Source organism: Spermophilus citellus (assembly GCF_964194105.1).
Source record: "Spermophilus citellus genome assembly, chromosome: 4".
NCBI classification, from domain to species: Eukaryota; Metazoa; Chordata; class Mammalia; order Rodentia; family Sciuridae; genus Spermophilus; species Spermophilus citellus.
The window spans coordinates 104,119,244-104,141,220 of NC_138185.1; the positions used below are offsets into that span (position 1 = coordinate 104,119,244).

At 37.6% G+C, this 21,977-nt stretch overlaps 1 protein-coding gene across 6 annotated transcripts in view; it reads left to right on the forward strand.

The window, feature by feature from the left end:
• CHRNA5 (cholinergic receptor nicotinic alpha 5 subunit) overlaps positions 1–18,266 on the forward strand; it is a gene marked incomplete at both ends in the record, with an annotated part of 40,208 nt that extends 21,942 nt beyond the window's left edge. The window contains 5 exons of one of the 6 annotated variants that reach the window (XM_081288820.1): positions 5,032–5,183; positions 10,852–10,896; positions 12,374–12,483; positions 14,068–14,899; positions 18,105–18,266. In XM_081288820.1, coding sequence (XP_081144946.1) covers positions 5,032–5,183; positions 10,852–10,896; positions 12,374–12,483; positions 14,068–14,899; positions 18,105–18,266 — 1,301 coding nt within the window. The remainder of the gene's footprint in view (positions 1–5,031; positions 5,184–10,851; positions 10,897–12,373; positions 12,484–14,067; positions 14,900–18,104) is intronic. The other 5 variants (XM_081288823.1, XM_081288822.1, XM_081288824.1 and 2 more) reach the window with 5 other exon arrangements.
• Between the last annotated feature and the right edge of the window lie 3,711 nt (positions 18,267–21,977).

Below are 21,977 nucleotides of genomic sequence, written 5' to 3' on the forward strand. Positions count from 1 at the left end.
GCATGTCTATGATCAAGAAAATAAATGTTTCTCTGTATCTTTACACATAAAAAGCCCCTAATTTCATTTTATATAACTCAAGAAGCCTATTGAATAAGGGGAAAGAGACTAACCTGCATTGCCATTACAGTTCTGTGACTACCTGGCATTTACCCTAAAAAGGTGGGATCAGTTGATATAGGCCTTGTTGACAAACCTGACTTCAGCTGTATGGTTTTGGGCAATTAACCACCTCTTAGAACTTCATTCTCTTCACTTATAAAGGGTGTGCGTGTGTTAGCTATTGATATTTTTGACATTTTTATTACATACCATATTTTATTAAAAGCATTGATCAAAAAAAGGTATTTTAAGTAAAACAAAAAATTATCAAAAATAGATGATTCCTGGGAAAGGTATAAACACTTAAGAGTAAGGAAAATAAATGCAGTGGCATTGCATATTAGGTTTATTTATATTATCAATACAGGAAAACTGGGCTGGAGTTGTGGCTTAATGGTAGAGTGCTTGCTTAGCACATGTGAGGCACTGGGTTCAATCCTCAGCACCTCATAAAAAAATAAAATAAAGGTATTGTGTTTATCTACAACTAAAAAAAGAATAAATGAACTTTTTAAAAATACAGGAAAACTTATGAATTAGCTATGTTCAACTAAAGTTTTTCAAATTTTAAATGTTATCTGTACTCTTACATTTTCTTAATTCTGATTTATTCCTGAATTGTACATCTGCTTCTCAGTCATAAAGACCTTTCCTTATTCCTTTAAACAGCTTTATTGCATATAATCCACGTTATATAATTCACCAATTTAAAGTTAAATGTTTTTAGCATAGTCAAAGAGATGTACAGCTATCACAATGAGCTTTTTAGAACATTTTCATTATCTCCTCCAAAACACTATGCAATCATTATTTGTCTTTTTTCAGTAATGGGGATTGAACCCAGGGTTTCATGCAATGCTGGGTAGATGCTCTACCACTGAGCTACATCCCCAGCTATCCCCACTCCTTTTTGTTTTGTTTTGTTTTTTGTGACAGGGTCTCAATTCAGACACAGCCTCAAACTTGTGATCTTCCTGCCTCAGCTTCCTGAGTCACTAGGATTACTGGTTTATGCCATCGTACCTGGTTACTTAGCTCTTTTTAAAAATTCTTCGTTGCTAGGGATGGAACCCAAGGCTTTTTTGAATGTGGTAGGCAAATGCTCTACCACTGAGCTACAACCCCAGCCCTTTAAAATTTTATTTTAAGGCTGGGCACGGTGGCACATGCCTGTAATCCTCAGTGAAGTTGAGACAGGAGGATCACAAGTTCAAAGCCAGCCTCAGCAACATCGAGGCATTAAGCAATTCAGTGAGACCCTGTATCTAATAAAAATACAAAATTGGGCTGGGGATGTGGCTCAGTGGTTGAGTGCCCCTGAATTCAATCTCCGGTACCAAAAAAAAAAAAAAAAAATTATTTTAAAACAGGGTCTTGCTAAATTTTCCAGGCTTCTTTAAACTTGCCATCCTCTTGCCTCAGTCTCCTGAGTAATTGGGATTACAAGTGTGCCCTACCACACCTGGCACTACTCTACTTTTAGTAACTATAGACTTGTCTATACTGGACATTTCATATAAATGGAATCATGCAATATGTTGTCTGTTGTGACTGGCTTATTTCACCTAGTGTTTTCAAGATTTATCCATGTTCTATTATGTATCAGTAATCCATTCCTTTTTATGTCCAAATATTCCATTATATGGATATACCACATTTTTTTTCTACCCATTTTTCATTTGATGGACATTTGAGTTGTTTTCAGCTTTTAGCTAGTATGAGTAATGTTGTGAACATGCATGTACAGGTATTTATGTGAACATCTGTTTTCATTTGGAATTGCTGAGTTTTTGGTAAATCTATACTTAGCCTTTTGAAAAACTGCCAGACTGCTTTCCATAGCGATTATACCACGAGAGTCCAAATTTCTTTACATCCTCTCCAGCATTTATTTATTATATCTTTTTTGATTATTGATATCCTATTGTGTATGAATCTCACTGTTTGCATTTTCCTGATAGCTAAAGGGGTTGAACACTTTTTCATTTGTTTATTGCCATTGTTATTTGAAGAAATGTCTTGTCAAACCTTTTGCCCATTTTAAAGTTCAGTTTTGATCTTTGAGTTATTGATTGGCTTATTGAGCTTTTATCATTGATTTATAATCATTTTTTATTTTAAATATAGACCCCTTACCAGATATACAATTTGCAATTATTTCCTCCAGGTTTCCTTTTTTTCAAAATCAAGTATTTTCAAGTCAAAGAAGGGAAGAAAAACTAAAATGCATTAAGTAACCAGTGTGACCAGATTTATACTTAGCTATAGTGATGTCAAAATGTAGAAATGTTCCTGAATTTCAGGACATTGCTATCTTTGGAGATATGAGATTCATATAATAAAAAAATAGTACATAGCAAATCATACAAAATAATATATAATGTGGTCAAACGTTGTGTGAAAAGTAAATTCTAAGTAACCCAGGTTGAAAGTCACTGATTTGATGTATGTATTTTGAGTAGTATAAGCAAATGTTAATTATTCACAACAACTTTTAAAAAAGTATTTTCAGTTTGAGTTTGTTTGTGTCACTCTTTCCTGCTGGACTGCAAATGTGGATGCTGTTTTGTTTATCAGTGTGTTCCCAGCACCTGATACCAGGCGCATGTCCAATAAACAATGAATGAGTGAGCAAAGATCCATGTGGGATAAAGCTCTCAGGGGATAAGGCACTAATTATGCTTTTCTAGAAAGCTGACTCAAGATGGAAGATATTAGGGTGACAAGAGCAAGAGGCTGATAGGAGCCTTGGATGTCCTTCAGAATTCTGCCGTTAATGAGCTCTGTAGCATTGGTGTTTCTGGTCATATCCCATTTGTGAAATGAGGGGAATACATTGTATTGTCTCCTTTTTAACATTCCAAGCAGCATAAACTTAAAACATTTAGAACCAACTAAAAAAGCATAACCACTAAGTAGAATTGAGTTCACCATCGAGGTTGTGCTAAAATACTACTGGCATTTGTGCCTGCCATTTCTGTAAAGTGTGCTAAGAAAATGATATTTCTAGTATTGGATGTATTACAGAGGTATTCACCAAGCAGTATCTTGAATGTTAGGCAGAATGCTGGGATTGAATTATTTTATGTATACGCTACCTAATCTATCTTTCAAACACAATTTGAGACAACAATTCAAATTAGTTTGTCCCCTCCACCCCAAGGCAAAAATGGTTCTTAGATGCAATTGAAAGACATTCATTTATTTTTATCATTTAAACAACCTTAAATTTTTGGCATTTCAGAGATGATAAATCTTTAAAATAGGATTAAAAGAGGAAAAATGGTTCAGTAATGTTCTTTTAACTTAAAGCTCTAAAATCAACAGCTGTTAAATATTAAGATGACTCTCCAGTGTACAGTATTCTAATTTAATCTAAATGGCAAATGCTGTGCTGCATTCCCTCATAAGGAGACATTTATGGGAGGGGTGACACAAACTGTGGGATTTATGGATGAAATCTTGCACTGCTCAGGGAAGCAGGACATAAATCCTTGAGGCTGCTATATTAATGAAATAATAGGCAGTGAAGGAGAATCAGGAAATGGATTTCTTTCAGTTAGTGTCACCAGATAACTTTTTAATAGCTTTGTACAGAAATCATGGTCTACCGTAATAAAAAGAGAATTCTGTCAGAGTGCTAGTTTTCTTTCAAATGCTTTCTTTTACATTGGAGAAGGATCATCTCTGATAGCTACTATAATTCCTGTGTTTGTTGTGAACAACCAATAAAAAATAAATTAAAAAAAAAATTCCTGTGTTTGTGTACTTGATGATAAATAAACCAGTGACTTTTTTTAAAGTTTTCAATGGACCTTTATTTTATTTATTTATATGCAGTGCTGAGAATCAAACCCAGTGCCTCACACATGCTAAGCAAGTGTTCTACCACTGAGCCACAATCCCAGCCGCACCAGTGACTTTTTTTTTAAAATTATTCAGCTTCTATTTTTTTTTTTTAAGAGAGAGTGAGAGAGGAGAGAGTGAGAGAGAGAGAGAGAATTTTTAATATTTATTTCTTAGTTCTCAGCGGACACAACATCTTTGTTGGTATGTGGTGCTGAGGATCGAACCCGGGCCGCACGCATGCCAGGCGAGCGCGCTACCGCCTGAGCCACATCCCCAGCCCCACCAGTGACTTTTTTGATTGAACCCAGGGGTGCTTTACCCCTGACCACATCCCCAACCCTTTTTAAAATATTTTATTTGGAGACAGGGTATCACTGAGTTGCTTAGGGCCTTGTTAAATTGCTGAGGCTGGCTTTAAACTCGAAATCCTCCTCCCTCAGCCTCCTGAGTCATTGGGATTACAGGCATGGCCACTGTGTCTGGCCCAGTGACATTTTTGTTTGAAGTAAATGTTTTTCCTATTAGGTCCTAAAGTGATTTTATACAAAAGTGTAGCAAATATATGACAAATATAAATAATTCATTCAATATTCATATATAAAATTATGTCACTAACATATTTATTTTAAATTTACACTTGATAAAAAGACTTTGCTTCAGTGTATTTGTTTTCTAGGTGTGGAATTTTATTCTCAGCAATCTCTGTAGCTCTGACAATAGAAAAGCTTTTATTATGTAGATTTTGTTTTGTTTTGCTTTTTGTTTTTGTGGTGCTGTTGACTGAACCTAGGGCCTTTTGCTTGCTAGGCAAGAGTTCTACCACCGAGCTATATCCCCTTTACTTAGTATTTAGAGTTTAAATTATGCTGTATTTGTACTGTTTCTTAGAGAACTCAGCATATTTCCATAGTTGGTAATCTGATTTAACTTAAGAATTATATCTGAGCCAGAATGACACTTATTTGATCACAAGTGTTTGTATTAATATTCCATTTAAAATCTGCATTCATAATAGTTGAATCTTTAATAATGTTTAATTTCTTAAAATACAAATAACTTCTAAAAAATTGTTATACACAGGATTATCTGAACCATCCTCTGTTGCAAGACATGAAGACAGTTTGTTTAAGGATTTATTTCAAGACTATGAAAGATGGGTTCGTCCTGTGGAATACCTGAATGACAAAATAAAAATCAAGTTTGGCCTTGCAATATCTCAATTAGTGGATGTGGTAGGTGTGCATATTATTACATATTCCTTATCACACCAATTTCATGAGAGTCTGTTCTGTGCCTTTCCTCAAGGAACTCCTCAGGAAAAAATAATTACTGTGCCACAGACATAATGTGTTTATATGGTTTTGTATAATTTGGAAATTGTTTTATCTCATTTGGCAATGATAATAAGTTTGTATTTCTCAAATGCAAAGATACTGAAACATTTTATATTAAAGTTTCTCTTTAAATGTGTTAAACATAGATCAAAAAATTTAAGAGGAACAAACAGTTTTAGAATTATAGATTCTTAGGTCCAAAAAGTATCTCAACAGGTCATTGTCTCAGTATCACACTACAACATTACAGAGACTTTTCCATGTGACATTCACAAGGGAGAATAAGTTTCCTTGATAACTTTCACTGTCCAAGAGATCCTTCTCATTTAAACTAAAAATTCACACTAATTTTTAAGGTAGTTTCTTCTTGTCCTGGTCATGCTAATCATGATTTCCCTGCTATGTTCCCAGAATAGGTCAACATGTGTGTGTGTGTGTGTGTGTGTGTGTGTGTGTGTGTATATATATATATATATATATATATATATATATACATATATATATATATACATATATATATTTTTTTCACATGTATTTTTTAAAATAACATTTATAGATGTGTCATTATTTTCTGATTAGAGAAGTAATGCATGATTTCTGTAGAGTTGGTTTCTTTTTCTTTTTCTTTTGTTTTTGGTACTGGAACTTGAACCTAGAGGCACTTTACCACTCAACTACATCCTCAGCCCTTTCTATTTTTTATTTTGAGAAAAGATCTTACTAAGTTGCCGAGACTTATCTTCAACTTGTGTTCCTCTGCCTCAGCCTCCCCGGTTGCTGGGATTACAGACATATATCACTGCACACAGTTTATAGAGAATTTTTAAAGTGCAAAAGATACAAATGAAATATATTCTAATTCTACCACCCAAAGATGACTAATGTTAACCTGTTAGGTTGTTTTAGACAGTTTTATTTATATATTTATTTGTGTGTGTGTGTGTGTGTGTGTGTGTGTGTGTATGATAAAATTAGAATATTTTTAGATACGATTTTGATTGCTGACTTTTTCCCTACTGTAATGGCTACATGAGATTCCTTTTTAAAAATCCATTCTCCTATTGTTAGCAGATTATTGTTCAGTTTTCTTATTGTAAATAACAATGATGATGTTTGTACACAAATATCTGAATTTCTCCTTTTCTTAAGAAAGGCAGTTAGTCAGGGGTTGGAGGTGTAGCTCAGTGGTACAGTGTTTGTTCATCAAGGCCCTGGGTTTGATCCCTAGCATGATGATATATGTCACCTAGTTGCTTCCAGAGAAATCAGTGAATACATATGACCCTTTGCTAGTTGGTATGGGAGATATTAAATTAAAGATAGGAAAGTAGGAAGTAAGATAAAGTGGAGCTTGCTCTCAAAGATCTTTCTTTCTGGTTGAGGCCATTGTAGAGTCACTTCAGAATACTGAAGTATTAAATCATGATGGCATGAATAGCTGCCAGATCTATCAGATGATTGAGATTCAGATCTATCATGATGATTGAGATTATCAAAGAAGGCAGGATAGAGGAGGTGCCAGTTGAGCTGGCCTTATAGTCAGCTGACATGGAAGAGAGTAAAAATACTTTAATAAGAAGGAACAATGGGGCTGGGATTGTGGCTCAGCGATAGAGCGCTCGCCTAGCACGGGGGTGGGGGGGGAACCCAGGTTTGATTCTCAGCACCACATTTAAATAAATAAATAAATAAAGGCTTTGTGTTGTGTCCATCTACAAAAAATATATTCTCTCTCTCTAAAAAAAAAAAAAAAAGGAACAATGGGCTGGGGTTGTGACTCAGTGGCTCAGTGGTAGAGCATTTGCCTATCATGTGTGAGGCAATGGGTTTGATTCTCAGCACCACAAATAAATAAAATAAAATAAAGGTCCATCAACAACTAAAAATATTTTTAAAAAGAAGGAACAGTAGAATCATAGCTTTGTCAGTGATACTGAGCCTTTTTATGGAGCTGTTTAGATCAGATTAATGTTGGGAGCCCTGCTACATAGGAAAATGGTGTGACTGAATGGCTGGGCAGGTGAGGAGTGATCCCTGCATACCACCTTGCCTTTGTTTCTGCCATTTCTTCTGCTTGATAATTTTTTCCTTCTGGCATGAGGCATTTATTCCTCAAGGTCAATGCACTGTCAGACCCTTTGTGAAATTTTCCCAGACTCCAAGACAGTCTGGTCCTCTGGTAGTCTCTTGCCCTTTGATATAGTGCCCATTCCACTGGTGCTTGTGTGCTCTGCAGAGCAGGGCTAGCTTTATTCCTGTGTCCAATCCCGAGTCTGGCACATGGTAAATGCTGAATGGGTGAGAGATCCAATAGGCACTAGATATGGCAAAAGCAGTTCTCTAGAAGATCAGTGAGTAACATACATGGTTTTGAAGAAACTTGAGAGACAAGTTAGGTCACATAGAGGGGATAATAGAACTTGACCACTGAATGTGGAAGGAGGTATCACTTTTTTTTTTTTTTTTTGTACCAGGGATTAAACCTAGGGCGGTTGACCACTGAGACAGGTCTCCAGCCCTTTTTTGTATTTTATTTAAAAACAGGGTCTCGACGAGTTGCTGAGGCTGGCTTTAAACTCTCGATCCTCCTGCCTCAGCCTCCTGAGCCACTAGGATTACAGGCATGTGCCGCCTTTCCAGGCCAGGTGGCACATTTTGAACCCTAGGTGCCTAGAGTGGAAGAGGAACAGAAACCTGAAAGATTGCTATGGGAGTATGGCAGAGGGGATGATGACTTTGTGATTTAAGGTGTTCATTCCAAAGAAAACGTTCACTAGCCCTGGGGAAGTCAAGAACAGCTCTGAGGTGAAAGAGAGACTAAGGATATCAATTTGGAATTGCGGGCTGCGGATGAGTGTTGAAACTTTGGTTAGTTTTTAAAGCTAGTGAAGAAAAGTAGGAACCTGATTCTTGAGGAACATTTGTAGAAAGTGGTAAAATTAACCACAGCAGTATATGGCTATAATTCCAGCAACATGGGATGCTGAGGGAGGATGATTACACGTTAAAGGCCAGCCTGAACATCTTATCAAGACCTTGTCTCAAAATAAAAAAAATATAAAGGACTGGGGATGTGGCTCAATGGTAGAGCACCCCTTTTAAATCTTCAGTACTGTAAGAAAAAAAAGGAATAAAGTTAGTCCAGTAGAGAAGTTGGAATGTCAGTGACTACAAGAGGGTCTGGAGTCATAGAAGATGAGGGTGACTGGTCCTGGGGTTGAAAACAGAAAGTTCATTGAATTGCTTCTAAGTGCTTTTATGATCCTTTCATCATTGGGGTCTCTCAATTCTATAATCATGCTGGTAGCTCTCCCTTGAACTTTCTGTAGATTTCTACCTTATTTCCTACATGTTATCCTGCTCTTTATGTATTTATTTTTTATTTATTTTTCAGTACCAGGGGTTGAACCCAGGGGTGCCTAACCACTGAGCTCCATCCCCAGCCCTTTTTAGTTTTTTATTTTGAGACAGTTTCTCCCAAAGTTGCTGAGGCTAGCTTTCACTTGGGATCCTCCTGCTTCAACCTCTTAGTGTCGCTGGGATTACAGGCGTGTGCCACTATGCCTGCTTCTGTTTTTAAAAATATCTCCATGTTTATTTGTTTGTTTTAATATTATATTTTTATGATCAGGTTAAAAAACTATTACCACTTAAACTTCTGATATGCTTACATGTAGTTTAATCTTCTCCACTTATTTTGTGTTTTCCTCCTGGGTATTGTCCACACTTGTCCTCACTCAGTTTCATTTTGTTGCATCCTCCCTCTGCAGAGCACATTATAGATGCTCAGGAGATACCTGCAGCCACATTAAATTAGGATGCATCCCCTATGGTAATGGGTTAGCCGCCTCATTTTTGAGGCTAGTTGCAAATTTATGGATTATTATTTTAAAAAATTTTAGTTATAGGTGGACACATTTATTTATTTTTATATTGTGCTGAAGATTGAACCTAGTGCCCCACATATGCTAGGCTAGCACTTTGCCACTGAGCTACAACCTCAACTCCTTATGAATTATTTTTTAATCTGCATTACTGGTAGTTGAAAATACCAGGGTTTGATTGGGTTCTAATCAGAGAGCAAAATATGTGCTCACATTTCTAGAAAAAGGGTTCATTCATCACTTTTAAAGATGACCTAGTGCCCTATAGCATCATAGGAATTATATTTACCAGAACTTTTCTAAATATAAATACCTCTGTTTAGAACTTTTGTGGAACAGGCATATTCTCATACTGGGATTAGCAGTTATTCTGGATGGTGTGTGACTTTGGGGTGGGCAGTAGAGCTGGTGGGATAAGGTTTAGATTTAGGAGATTCAAATTTTAGAATTGGTTCTATCACTGACTAGTGTGATTTTAGGTAAGTCACTTCACTGGGCCAGTTTCTATACCTGGAGAATGAAGGAAGGAATTACAGTAGATGAGGTCTCTAGGTCCTCTCCAGCTCTTTCTGTTGTTGTGTTCTGTTGCTTTTGGATGGTGCTGAGGATTGAACTCAGGGCCTTGTGTATACCAGTCTACCACTGAGCTGCATCCCTACCCCTGAACTCTTGTGTTTTAATTAAAGAAAATTGCTCTTGGGAACTACATCTTAAGATGGATGGCTATGCTGATTCCTAGCAATCATTCCTCCTATGTGTGGATGTCACACAGCTGCTTTTGTCCCTAGGGATGTGCTTCCTTCAAGTCTCCTCCTGCTGTTGGGATAGAATAGGGAAAGGGTAACCTTCAGCTACCTGAGCTATTTACATTATATTCTCTCCCCAGCTGCCTCTCGCTGCTGTGGCTCTCTTTGCTTAGCCTCATATCCTATACATAGTGTACTTGTGGTTGGTGATTATGGTGAATTTGGCTTGTTCATTTGACTCCATGAAATTTCAGTAAAACTTGGTAGGAGAAAATATCACTTTAATTAGGCCTTGAAAATTTGGGGAAGGGCTGGCACAACAAAGATTTGACAGCTGGAGGAATAAGTGACAAGTCTTAAGGACCCCAGGTTCTCTAGAAAAGTAAGACCTAAAGGCTTTGTGAAATGCTTAGACATCCATATTTTTTCTACATAGCAGACCCACAGGGAAGTTCAAATTCTTGCCCACAAGGAATAGTCCCTTGACAATGTACAGAAATGCCATGTCTCACTAATCCTAAGATGCATGCTTTTCCATATTTTGCCATCTCTGAACTAGAATATATCTTATAATTAATGACAGCTTGCAATTCATTGATAGCTTCTCTTCCTTTTGGTGCTAAGCAAATAGAATAATGCTATGTATCTTAGATTCTGTCTTAAATTTGAGGAAATTATAGTAGTTGATACCATGAATGTTAAATCTAAAAATGCCAATGGTATGCTTTAAGGTAGTTTATCTGAAGTACAAAGTATGTTGAAAGGAATAATGTGAAGTTAGGCTGGAAAAGAATGCTAATTTTCTAGAGAACCAGAGTGATAAGCAGAATGTCAATTTTATATGGAGGATATTTGTATAAAAACATAACGCTTCTTATTTTATTTAAAGAATTGCTTCTATAATTGCAATAATCTTATTTAAATTTTTATTCATAGGATGAGAAAAATCAGTTAATGACAACAAATGTCTGGTTGAAACAGGTATGTATAACATTCAAATGGGCGTCCAGCTAGAAGCTGGCACCACCAATTACCACAGGGCTTACAGCACAAAGGGACATGAATATGTGGTCTTGGTGAATTGGCCGAATACAGAAAAATGACAGTAGATGAATTCTTATGTTGAATCAGTTAATATTTTTCAAGTTAAATACTTGTTAATTAGTTAATATTTTTCAAGTGCCTTCTGTGTGTCAGGCTCTGTGCTGGGCACTGGGGAAACTTTAGTGAACAAAACAAACTCCAAAATCCTTGCCTTCATGGAATTTCATTCTAGTGGGAGGAAAAGGAACAAGTACCTTAGAAGCTGATGAGCTTGGAGAACACAATCCTCCTGCTCTTGAGGCTGATTGGCTGGGTCGCGTGGGCGGAGCCAAAAAAGTCCCCCAATGAGCAGCTCCGTGGTCTGAAAGGGCAGGGAAATAGCCCAATGAGCATCACCGCAGAGGAGCCAATCAGCTAGATGTTGATTGAAAGAGGTTAGGGAATGTTAAGGACTATACTAATAAGCAGAATGTTCAGAGAAAATGTCACCTGGAAGGCAAAGTTTGAACAAAGACTTGGAGCAGAAGAAGAAAGCCCTGTGGGTACCCGGGGAGGAACATTCCAGGAGGGACCAGTAAGTGCAAAGGCCCTGAGGCTGGGATGTGTCTCACTTAAAGGAGAAGCAAGGCCAATGTGGCTAGAAATGAGTGAGACATGGTGAGGGGTAAGTAATGGGAGACTAATGGAATAGTGGCTCATAGCGCACTGCAAGGATGTTGGCTTTAACTCTGAGATGGGAGTGGACAAGAATGTAATACGTTATATTTACATAGAGTGCCTTTTATATGAAGGTCCGCATTTTACTGGGCTACCATACGTATGCCCTCAATAGTTGCTGAGTGCTTCCCTTTTGTTTATTCCACCATTCCTAATTCTTATGCCTATTACCAACATCCCTAACCTGAAACTCCTAAAAAGCAGATGTGCCTTTCTTGGCATGTGACTCTTACCTTGATATGATCACGGAAGTGTTACTACATGGAGGCTGATATGGTGTTTAAATATGTGGAATGTGTAATAAATCCAAATCCCCTTTGCACAGACCAGTCCAGCCAAATTGAGTAACGATACAGTTGGGAAACGAGAATGTTTCCTCTGAACCTTGGGGGCCCATGGCTTCAAGTCCTGGGCATGGTCAGTTGGTGGGAGAAGAGGTGCTGCATGGAGCCATGAGTGCACCAGCTTTGGTTGTCTCCTGTGTCTCATGAGGACCATGAGCCCTGAGTCCATAGCCAGAGCCACTACCTAGAAGTTGGGCTTCAGTGCCCACATCAAAGAGATGGAGTTGAGTTTTCTGTATTGGGGGCAAAGATGATTTCATGTCTAAAATTTCAGGACTTGACAAAGAGTATAATTTTCACTATTTTGACTATTATTTGGTTTGGAATTAAGGCAGATTTTTTTCATTTTAAAGGAATGGACAGATGTAAAATTAAGATGGAACCCTGATGACTATGGTGGAATAAAAGTTATACGTGTTCCTTCAGACTCCCTCTGGACCCCAGACATTGTTTTGTTTGATAAGTAAGTTATATTCTAAATGCCATTTTATATTTTTGAAAGAAAACTTGTATTACTATCAGGCAGCAGTCATTTGTTCCCCTTTGAAAATCGTTGAGCTATATATGACTAGATTTTATGTTCCTTTGTTTCTTAAACCTACTAAGAGGTTCTGTGACTCCTCCTTTTTTTCTTGTGTGTACTATTTTTTATCATAAAAGTGTTCTCTGATTTCTGAAATTTGAAAAAGGTTTGGGAAGTACAGGAAGGTATAAGGAATGGGGGAAATTAGACATAACCACAGTTATTGGCTTACACATATGGTGAAATTCCATATGTCTGGAATGTGCTAGTAAATGCCTTACGTGCTTTATGTAATTTGATTCTCACAATAACCTCATGCATTGGATATGAGTATATTCATTTTAAGATAAGAAAATGGAGGCCTAGGGTAGTTACACCTTATTTAAGATCACACAGCTCTCACGTAGTCGGGTAGGGCTTCACACCAAAGCAGTGTGACATTCCTATTTATCCTCCACATATTTGGCAGATTTCCAGATTTTGGGGTCTGTTTTTTAGTTGTGGTCACATATTATGTTCAAAAGCATCCTTCTAATTTTGTTTAAATACTGTATTGTCATTTTCCTGTGATAAGGAATATTGGGTTAATTATTAACCCATCTTTATAGGCATCCTGCCTAGGTATATTTGGAGGATTTTTTTAATTGGAGGGAGAAGAAAATTTTGGGTACCAGTTTCATTTCTTATTCTAGGACCACTCTGGGGAAAATCAGGAAATTTGTGCTCATTCTAAAGTACTTTGTCTTATTTGCAAAAAGGCATTTGACACAATGCTGTGTAAAAATAATCTTTTGAAACTTTTGACCTCCCTTTTTTCTTTCCATATATTTTTTTATTGGTGCACTTCCATGTTTCTTGATAGAGAAGGGTAAACAAGCTTGTGAGGTAATGTGCTACAACCTTCTTTAATTACTCTCAGTAATTAAAGACTTTTTTTATACCACACATAGATATATTACAGAGTACTGTATAAAAGGTACATGAATCTGAAGATAAACACAATTTTGAAACAAATCATGTGTTGGGGTACAGCTTCTTACTAGGCTTCTTCAGCATAGGAGTTTACTTGTGGGAGAGCCCAACAACCACTGCTGTCTTCCAGGGCTGTGCCCAGGGGGAGCATTCTTTTCCTGGTACCATGGAAAATGTCCAGTGTTTGTGGTGGAGAAGAAAGAACTCCATGTGGGGAGTCTAGGAATGTGAATTCAGGTTCTGGCTCTGTGCATGTCCTGTGTGTAAATAGCCTGATTTTATTTTGTGCGTAAAGTGAGGTTCTTTCAACCACTAAAATTGCAAAATGAAAAGTATGGATTTTTCAGTCCTGCAAAACATGTAGAAGTTGTTCAGTTCCAGTAAGGTCAGATGTTTAAGGAAGATCTCTAGAGCAGCGTCCCCTATGTACAGCAGGTAGTAATTTTAAAATATTTCATGCTGTCAGTTATAGGCTTTCTTTTATTTTTGGCTTATACAGTGCATGATTGAGTTGTATTTTCTGTTTTGTTACTGAACATGTTTGTATTTTAGTGCAGATGGACGTTTTGAAGGGGCCAGTACAAAAACAGTTGTCAGGTACAATGGTACTGTCACCTGGACACAGCCAGCAAACTACAAAAGTTCCTGTACTATTGATGTCACATTTTTCCCATTTGATCTCCAAAACTGTTCCATGAAATTTGGCTCTTGGACGTACGATGGATCTCAGGTTGATATAATCCTAGAGGACCAAGATGTAGACAAGACAGATTTTTTTGATAATGGAGAATGGGAGATTGTGAGTGCAGCAGGGAGCAAAGGAAACAGAACTGACAGTTGCTGCTGGTACCCCTACATCACTTACTCCTTTGTAATTAAGCGACTGCCTCTCTTTTATACCTTGTTCCTTATTATACCCTGTATTGGGCTCTCATTTCTGACAGTAGTTGTCTTCTATCTTCCTTCAAATGAAGGTGAAAAGATTAGTCTGTGCACTTCGGTCCTTGTCTCTCTGACTGTCTTCCTTCTGGTTATTGAAGAGATCATACCCTCCTCTTCTAAAGTAATACCTCTGATTGGAGAGTACCTGGTGTTCACCATGATTTTTGTGACCCTATCAATTATGGTGACTGTCTTCGCCATTAACATTCACCATCGCTCTTCCTCAACACACAACGCTATGGCACCCTGGGTCCGCAAGATATTTCTTCACAAGCTTCCCAAACTGCTTTGCATGAGAAGTCACGTAGACAGGTACTTCACTCAAAGAAAGGAAACCGAGAGTGGTAGTGAACCAGAATCTTCAAGAAACACGTTGGAAGCTGCACTTGATTCTATTCGCTACATTACAAGACATGTCATGAAGGAGAATGATGTCCGTGAGGTCTGTGACATGTGTTTATGAATGCAGTTCTGCTTGGATTCTAAGAGGGGACTGTAATGATTCAGCATGACCATTAAGACTAAGCATAGACTGAGGGATACATTGCTATTTTTTTTAAAAAAATCTTATGGTCTGGGGGTGTACCTCAGCAGTAGAGTGCTTGCCTACTGCCGTGCAAGACCCTGGGTTTAATCCCCATAATGCCCAGTATGGAAAAAAAACAAAGAAATAATTAAGGGGCTGGGATTATAGCTCAGCAGTAGTGCACTTCCCTCGCAAGTGTAAGGCATTGGGTTGGTTTCTCAGTACCGCATATAAATAAATAAAATAAAGGCCTATCAACAACTAAAAAAAAAAAATCCTAAAAAAAAAATATTAAAACCCGTTTCCATTAAACCCTGGCAAAATGGGGCATCTCTACATCTCTGGGGCAAATATACTTCTCTCCATTTCTCCCAGCAGCATCTTGGGTAACTTAAAAGAAATTTTATTGGTATACATTCAAAGGAATAGTAATCTTGACATTAATTAAGATACTGTCTTAATTTTATCTTCAGTAACTTTGCTTCTGAATTCAATGATAATCAGCAGGCACAATTGCATTATAATTTATCAAAACTTTTATTTTTAAAAGAAGGAGCCTAATGTAGGCTCTTTAAAAATACAGTCAAGATATTTTCCTAGAAAAAAATTTTTGTGGTTCATTAATAAGAAATTTTAATAAAATTAAAAGGAGTAAGGTGTTCTTGTGTATTAGCTATTATAGTTCAAAGTGCTCATATGAAACTTAGTAATAGTGCTTAATAATATGCTTAATTTGCTTAAGACTTTATTATAGAAAACAAGTTTCACTTGTTGTTATTTAAGGTTAATTAACATTTAAAATATAAGAGCTGAACATATGTACATTTTACCAATGTGGTAATATTGAACTGTTTTTTTTTTCCCAAAATGTTTGAAATTTTCAATTGTGTCAGTTTTTCTTCATTTCTATTGTGTAATGTTTTTAAAGCTATAACGATACTTTCATAATTGAATTAACTTTACATGGTCCCATAAAAATTATAAAAATTTTAATTTCTAAAGCTTTTGTTTTTAATGGAAAGTTTTCTAGCAGGTGTAGGTAGGAAATAGAACAAATCTAATAAATAACAGCCAGCACCAGAGTGCACACCTACAAATCCCAGCTTCTCAAGAGGCTGAGACAGAAGGATCATAATTCAAGGCCAGCCTCAGCAACTTGGTGAGGCGCTGTCTCAAAGTAAAAAATAATGGGGCTGGAGCTGTGGCTCAGCGATAGAATGCTCACCTAGCACATGTGAGGTGCTGGGTTCGATCCTCATCACCACATAAAAATAAGTAAATAAAATAAAGATATTATGTCCAACTACAACTAAAAAACATATTTTTTAAAAAAGGGCTGGGGATATGGCTTAGTGGTATATGAGGATATGGCTTGGGGGCGGGGGTGGGGTGTAATCCCTAGTATGGGGATTGGGAGTGAGAGGAAAAAAAACTTCCTCCCAAAAGGGATATATCACACACAATTCTAGTAAACTTTTTTTGTTTTGTGTTTTGAAACAGAGTCTTGCCATGTTGCCAAGCTGGCCTCAAACTTTTGGGCTTAAGAGATCCACCTGCTTCAGCCTCCCTGGTAGTTGGGACTAGAAGCACATGCCATTGCACCTGGTTTACTTATAATGAGCTTTTTTTTTTTTTTTTTTTTTTTTTTTTTGTACCAGGGATTGAACCCAGGGACACTGAACTATGTCCCCAGCCTTTTTAAAATATTTTATTTAGAGACAGGGTCTCTCTGAGTTGCTGATGGCCTGCTAAGTTGCTGAGGCTGAGCCACTGGGATTACAGGCATGCTCCACTGTGCCTGGCACTTATAATGACTTTTAATGCTTGTGGATTTGTGAAGTTTCTATTTGATGGTAGTATAATTAAATTAGTTTATAAGGTCTGAAGCTACCAATTAATGGAGTCTTGAAAAGTGGATTTATTTTAGATAATGATTTAGACTGAGATGGAATTTAATAAATGACTACAAAGAATTGTGCAAAAACAGCAATCTGTATACGGGGTAAAAATGGGAGTTCATAACCCACTTGAATCAATCTGTGAAATATGGTATATTAAGAACTATGCAATGTTTTGAACAACCAACAATAAAATAAAAAAATAAATAAAATAAAATAAATAAAAAAAAAAAAACAGTAAGGGCTATAAACTAGGACCAGGAAATAAGTTTTATTTCCAAGACAAAACTTAGAAGCAGAGAAGTAGTGGTGTGTTTAGAATCCCCTGAATTCTAAACTATCCCACAAGTTGGGGGCATTGTTTCTGTAAGGACGCTGTGCTTCACAGAGGCTCAGGGAGAGGGAAACCCTGCCCCTCACCCCACCCCACCCCCAAGGAAATGGCATGTTAGGAAAGGGAGCTTCTAGTGATCAGTGGCTGGCTCAGCTGGCCCTTCCCTCCAGGTGACTCCTAAAGGGTATCCCTGAAGCTGGATCCAGAGCCAGTGGTTCTATCCTCATGAGTTTAGATAAAAATAGTCCCTAGGAAATCCAAAAGTCAATAATGTAGTACTGCTGGTGGTCGGGGGAGAAGATTATAGCTTTCTAATGTGGATTATTCTGAACCAACTTTTAATTTGATATAAAATTAACCTCAAGCCGTTGTCTCTCAAAAAATTACGCTACATTCTTGCAACTACTAGCCAAGATTAAGTTAATAGAAAAAAACTAAATACTGGGGTTGTGGCTCAGCAGTAGAGTGCTTATCTAACACATTGGTGGCTCTGGGTTCGATTCTCAGCATCACATAAAAATAAATAAAATAAAAGCATTGTGTCCAACTACAACTAAAAAATAAATATTTAAAAAAACCCTAAGTGCTAAAAATACATTATTTTTTAGTTTATTACAAAATATCCAAGTAGTATAGGCACTTTATTAAAAAAATCTTCAAACCTCGTAATGTATTACAGGCTGATATGTAAAGGAACAAATTTTATAATGTCTTTTCAAGCTTGAACAGGTTGTATTTGTTATAGACCACCAGGGTGTTCTGTCCCTGAACCCTAAGGTCATACTGTTTGGAGGCAGTAAATGATTGCCCTCTAACTTAGTGTGTTATATCTTTAAATATCTACACAACTTTTTATTTTAATGTGTTTTTATTTTTATTTTTGTAACAGGTTGTTGAAGATTGGAAATTCATAGCCCAGGTTCTTGACCGGATGTTTCTGTGGACTTTTCTTCTGGTTTCAATTATTGGATCTCTGGGTCTTTTTGTTCCTGTTATTTATGAATGGGCAAATATAATTGTACCAGTTCATATTGGAAATACAAATAAGTGAAACTTTGAAGGGTTTGAATTTAGTTACAAAACATATATCTATCATGGCATGTCTACACTTAGGCAAATATAAAGTTGTGTTTAAAATATGATGTAAGCTAACATTGGTTTGCCTAATAGAGTATTCATTAGTACATCTACCTGCATGGCTGAAGTAATGACTAAAAATAACAGCAAAATATTATCCAAACTGTACTAGTGAAAATCTAGTGTTTTCCTGGTTTGTAATCAATAGTGATGCTCATCTTTTGGTTTTTTGTTTGTTTGGTTGGTTGGTTGGTTTTTGGTGCTGGGGATTGAACCAAGGCTTGGCACATGCTAGGCAAGTGCTCTACCCTCGGAGCTATACCTCCAACCCAAGCTCATCTTTTGAGTGCTGGAAAATTCTAGTTGTGTTTGAAGACATATTTTAAAACTTTTTCAGGATTTGGTAAAGGTATACTTTTTTTTTTTTTTTTTTTTTTGAGATGGGATCTTGATAAAGTGCCTAGACTGGCCCCAAACTCTTGGGCTCAAGTGATCTTCTTGCCCTCAGCCTCCTGAATAGCTGGGACTACATGTGTGTGCCACTTGTGCCAGGCTAAGGGATACCTTTAAAAATTCTTTCTGTCCTATATTTAATAATAATAGCTAATCTTCAGTGTATTCTGCTCTCATAAGTAAGCTGATTACTCAGTATAAGAGTGACTTAAAATGATGCTGCTATTCTATAACCAACATTTTTAATAAATGAAAAATGGAGATTGGACACTCCTTTAAGGCTTTATTCTTTAGATGTTTAAACCAAGTAAATATTTTATTAACTATCTTTATAGCTTTCCTTCCATTGTAAAATCACATACCAGACAATTCTTGTCAACGTGCAGGAGCATGTCCTTAACATTAATTTTAACCCCCTTGTACATATTCCCCACAATTAATAGAGCCATCTATACAAACTAGGGTGGCATCTCTTTATCCTTGATCTCAGAAGAGTTCACTGTAATTACATAAATTTTAAAAATTTTAAAAGCATGTCTATGTCTAGAACATTCTATGAGAAAACCATCTTCTAAGCTTAAAGATGGTATTCTAATTTGGTATAAGCATATCATTACATATCTAATACTTGCTTTCTTTCATTTCAACAATTACAATAATAGAATATTGGAGTTGCAGGATGTTTAGATGTAATCTAGTCTTAGCCTTTTACTAGTACAGTATATATCAATAAGTATAGTACATCATCTCCAATTGTCCCTGACTCACCTGTAACCAGGAAGAAAACACTGATAGAAACCTTGTTAAATTTAGAACTCTTGGCTGTTGAGATAGTAAATGCATTATTTATTTATAGTAAGAAACCCATCTATCTTCAAGTCAACACTCTTTGGAGGGAAGAGGAGACCCTGTCAAATTTACATTTTTACTATAGGCAAGTGTTTAATGCCACTTATTGAGTGAAAGTTTGTGCTACAGTTTGGATAAGTGTCCCCAAAGGCCTGTGTGTTGAAGGCTTGGTTGCCAGCCTGTGATGTCATTGGAAGGCTATTAGGGGTAGAGCCTAGTATAAGGAAGTTAGGACAGTAGAGGTGTGCCCTTTAAGGGAATACTGGGATACCAGGCCCTTCCCACCAACCACCTCTCTGCTTCTTGGCCACTGTGTGATAAATAGCTTTGTTCTACCCCATGCTTCTCACCATGATGTGCTCCTTGCTACAGGCCCCCAGAACAACATGACAATTGACCATGGACTGAAACCATGAGTTGATTATCTCAGGTATTTTGTCAGTGACAGAAAAATAATACAGAAAATGAGTATCAAGAAATCAAGTCTTTGGTCAGGTGTGGTGGTGCGTGCCTGTAATCCTAGTGGCTCAGAACGCTGAGGCAGAAGAAACACAAGTTCAAAGCCAGCCTCAGCAATTTAGTGAGGCTATAAGCAATCTAGTGAGACCCTGTCTCAAAGTAAAAAGGGCCAGGGATGAGGCTGAGTGGTTTAGTATCCTTGGGTCCAATCCCTGGTACAAAAAAAGAGTCATTGCTATGACTATTCCTGACAGTGCCATTCAGAAGCATTTGAAATTGGATTGTGGGAAGAATTTGGAAAAGTTTGGAGAAGTAGAGAAAGCCTAGAATGCTATAAACAGATTAACAGGTGTTTCTGGTGAGGTCTCAGAAGACCAGAATGCTGATAGAAATGTGGACAGTATATGCTTATGGGGGTTCCAATGGAAATAAAGACTCTATTTGGAATTGGATTTTGAGGCCACCGTATTATATTGTGGCAAAGAATCTGGATTCATTTTGTCCATGCCTAAGACTTTGTGGGAGGCAGAGCTCAAGTTTATTTGGCAGAGGAAGTTTCACAGCGGCACAACATTCAGGCTCAAGCTTTGGTGTGGGTATTGCTGGCTGTTTTTAGCCAGAGTTACAGTGAGAGTTGGGAGCAAAAAAAAAAAAAAAAGGAAAAGCAGAAAGACTTTCCTTTGGTAAGAGTGCACAGGGACACCCTGCTCACACAAGGCCATCTAGGGAGTAGGTACTCAGGCTGCTGCAGCCATGGTTCAAGTGGGTCCTTGTACATACAGCTCATGCTGGTAGCAGACCTTGGGGTCTTCCACAAATGCTGGCTGTGCAGACATGCAGAATGCAAGAGTTGTGGAGTCACACAGGCTTCCACCAAAATTTAGAAGGAATTCCTGAGAGGCCAGGCATTGTGTGATAGGTGAGAGCCCCTGCAAGCAGCCCTCAAGAGATGCTTGAAGCTGTGAGAATAAAGCAGAAGCTGCAGTGGAAACCCCAGGAAGTTAAAGATTCCAGAACATTGAATGCCTCCTGAGGTAAGCTGAAGGCAGCAAGCAGAGCCTGCCCAAGAGAGTAGCCATGTGGGCTACAGCCAGCAAGGGCACAGAGGCAGGACTGCCCAAGCCCTTGGGATCCCACAGTCTGCCACTGCATGCCTTGGATGCCAGACATGGTGACTTACGGTTCAGTGTTTTCCTGCTGGGTTTTGGTACTTTGGTCTGATCTTTCCTATCTATGCCCCTACTCCTCACTTTGGGAACAGGGATGTCTACCCTATGCTGCCATATCTTGGAAGTGTGTAACTTTTTGATTTATATATCAATTTTTTTTAAGCAGGAACTCATAGCCAACTTTGCCTTGAGTCTTGAAGGTGAGAGATTCTGGAATATTTAAATTTTGAAGACTCTTAGAGAAAGATCTAAATGATTTTGCATTACGGGATGGACGTGAGCTTTTGGGGGCCAGAGGCAAAAAAGCTATAGGTAGGGTAAACATCTTCCAAAGGCCTGTATGTTGAAGGCTTGGTTGCCAAACTGTGGCATTATTGGGAAGTGGTGGAACCTTTAGGAGGTAGAGCCTAGTAGAAGGAAGTTAGGTCACTAGGGTGTATCCTTTAAGAAAATACTAGGACTCCAGCCTCACCCCTCCCCCACTTCCTGGCCACTATGAGATAAATAGCTTTGCTCTACCACATGCATCCCACCATGACATACTGCCTCATAGTAGGCCCAGAAGCAATATGCCAATCAACTAGGGACTGAAACCTCTGAAACGGTGAGACAAAATAAGCCTTTCCTCTTTTTAGGTTGGTTGTCTCAGGTATTTTGTCACAGTGATGAAAGTAGTTAACAGTCTGGTTTGATGTAAATTGCTTCTTAGCTGTCTTAGCTTGTGTCATCCCTGATCTCTCATATCCCTGTCACTG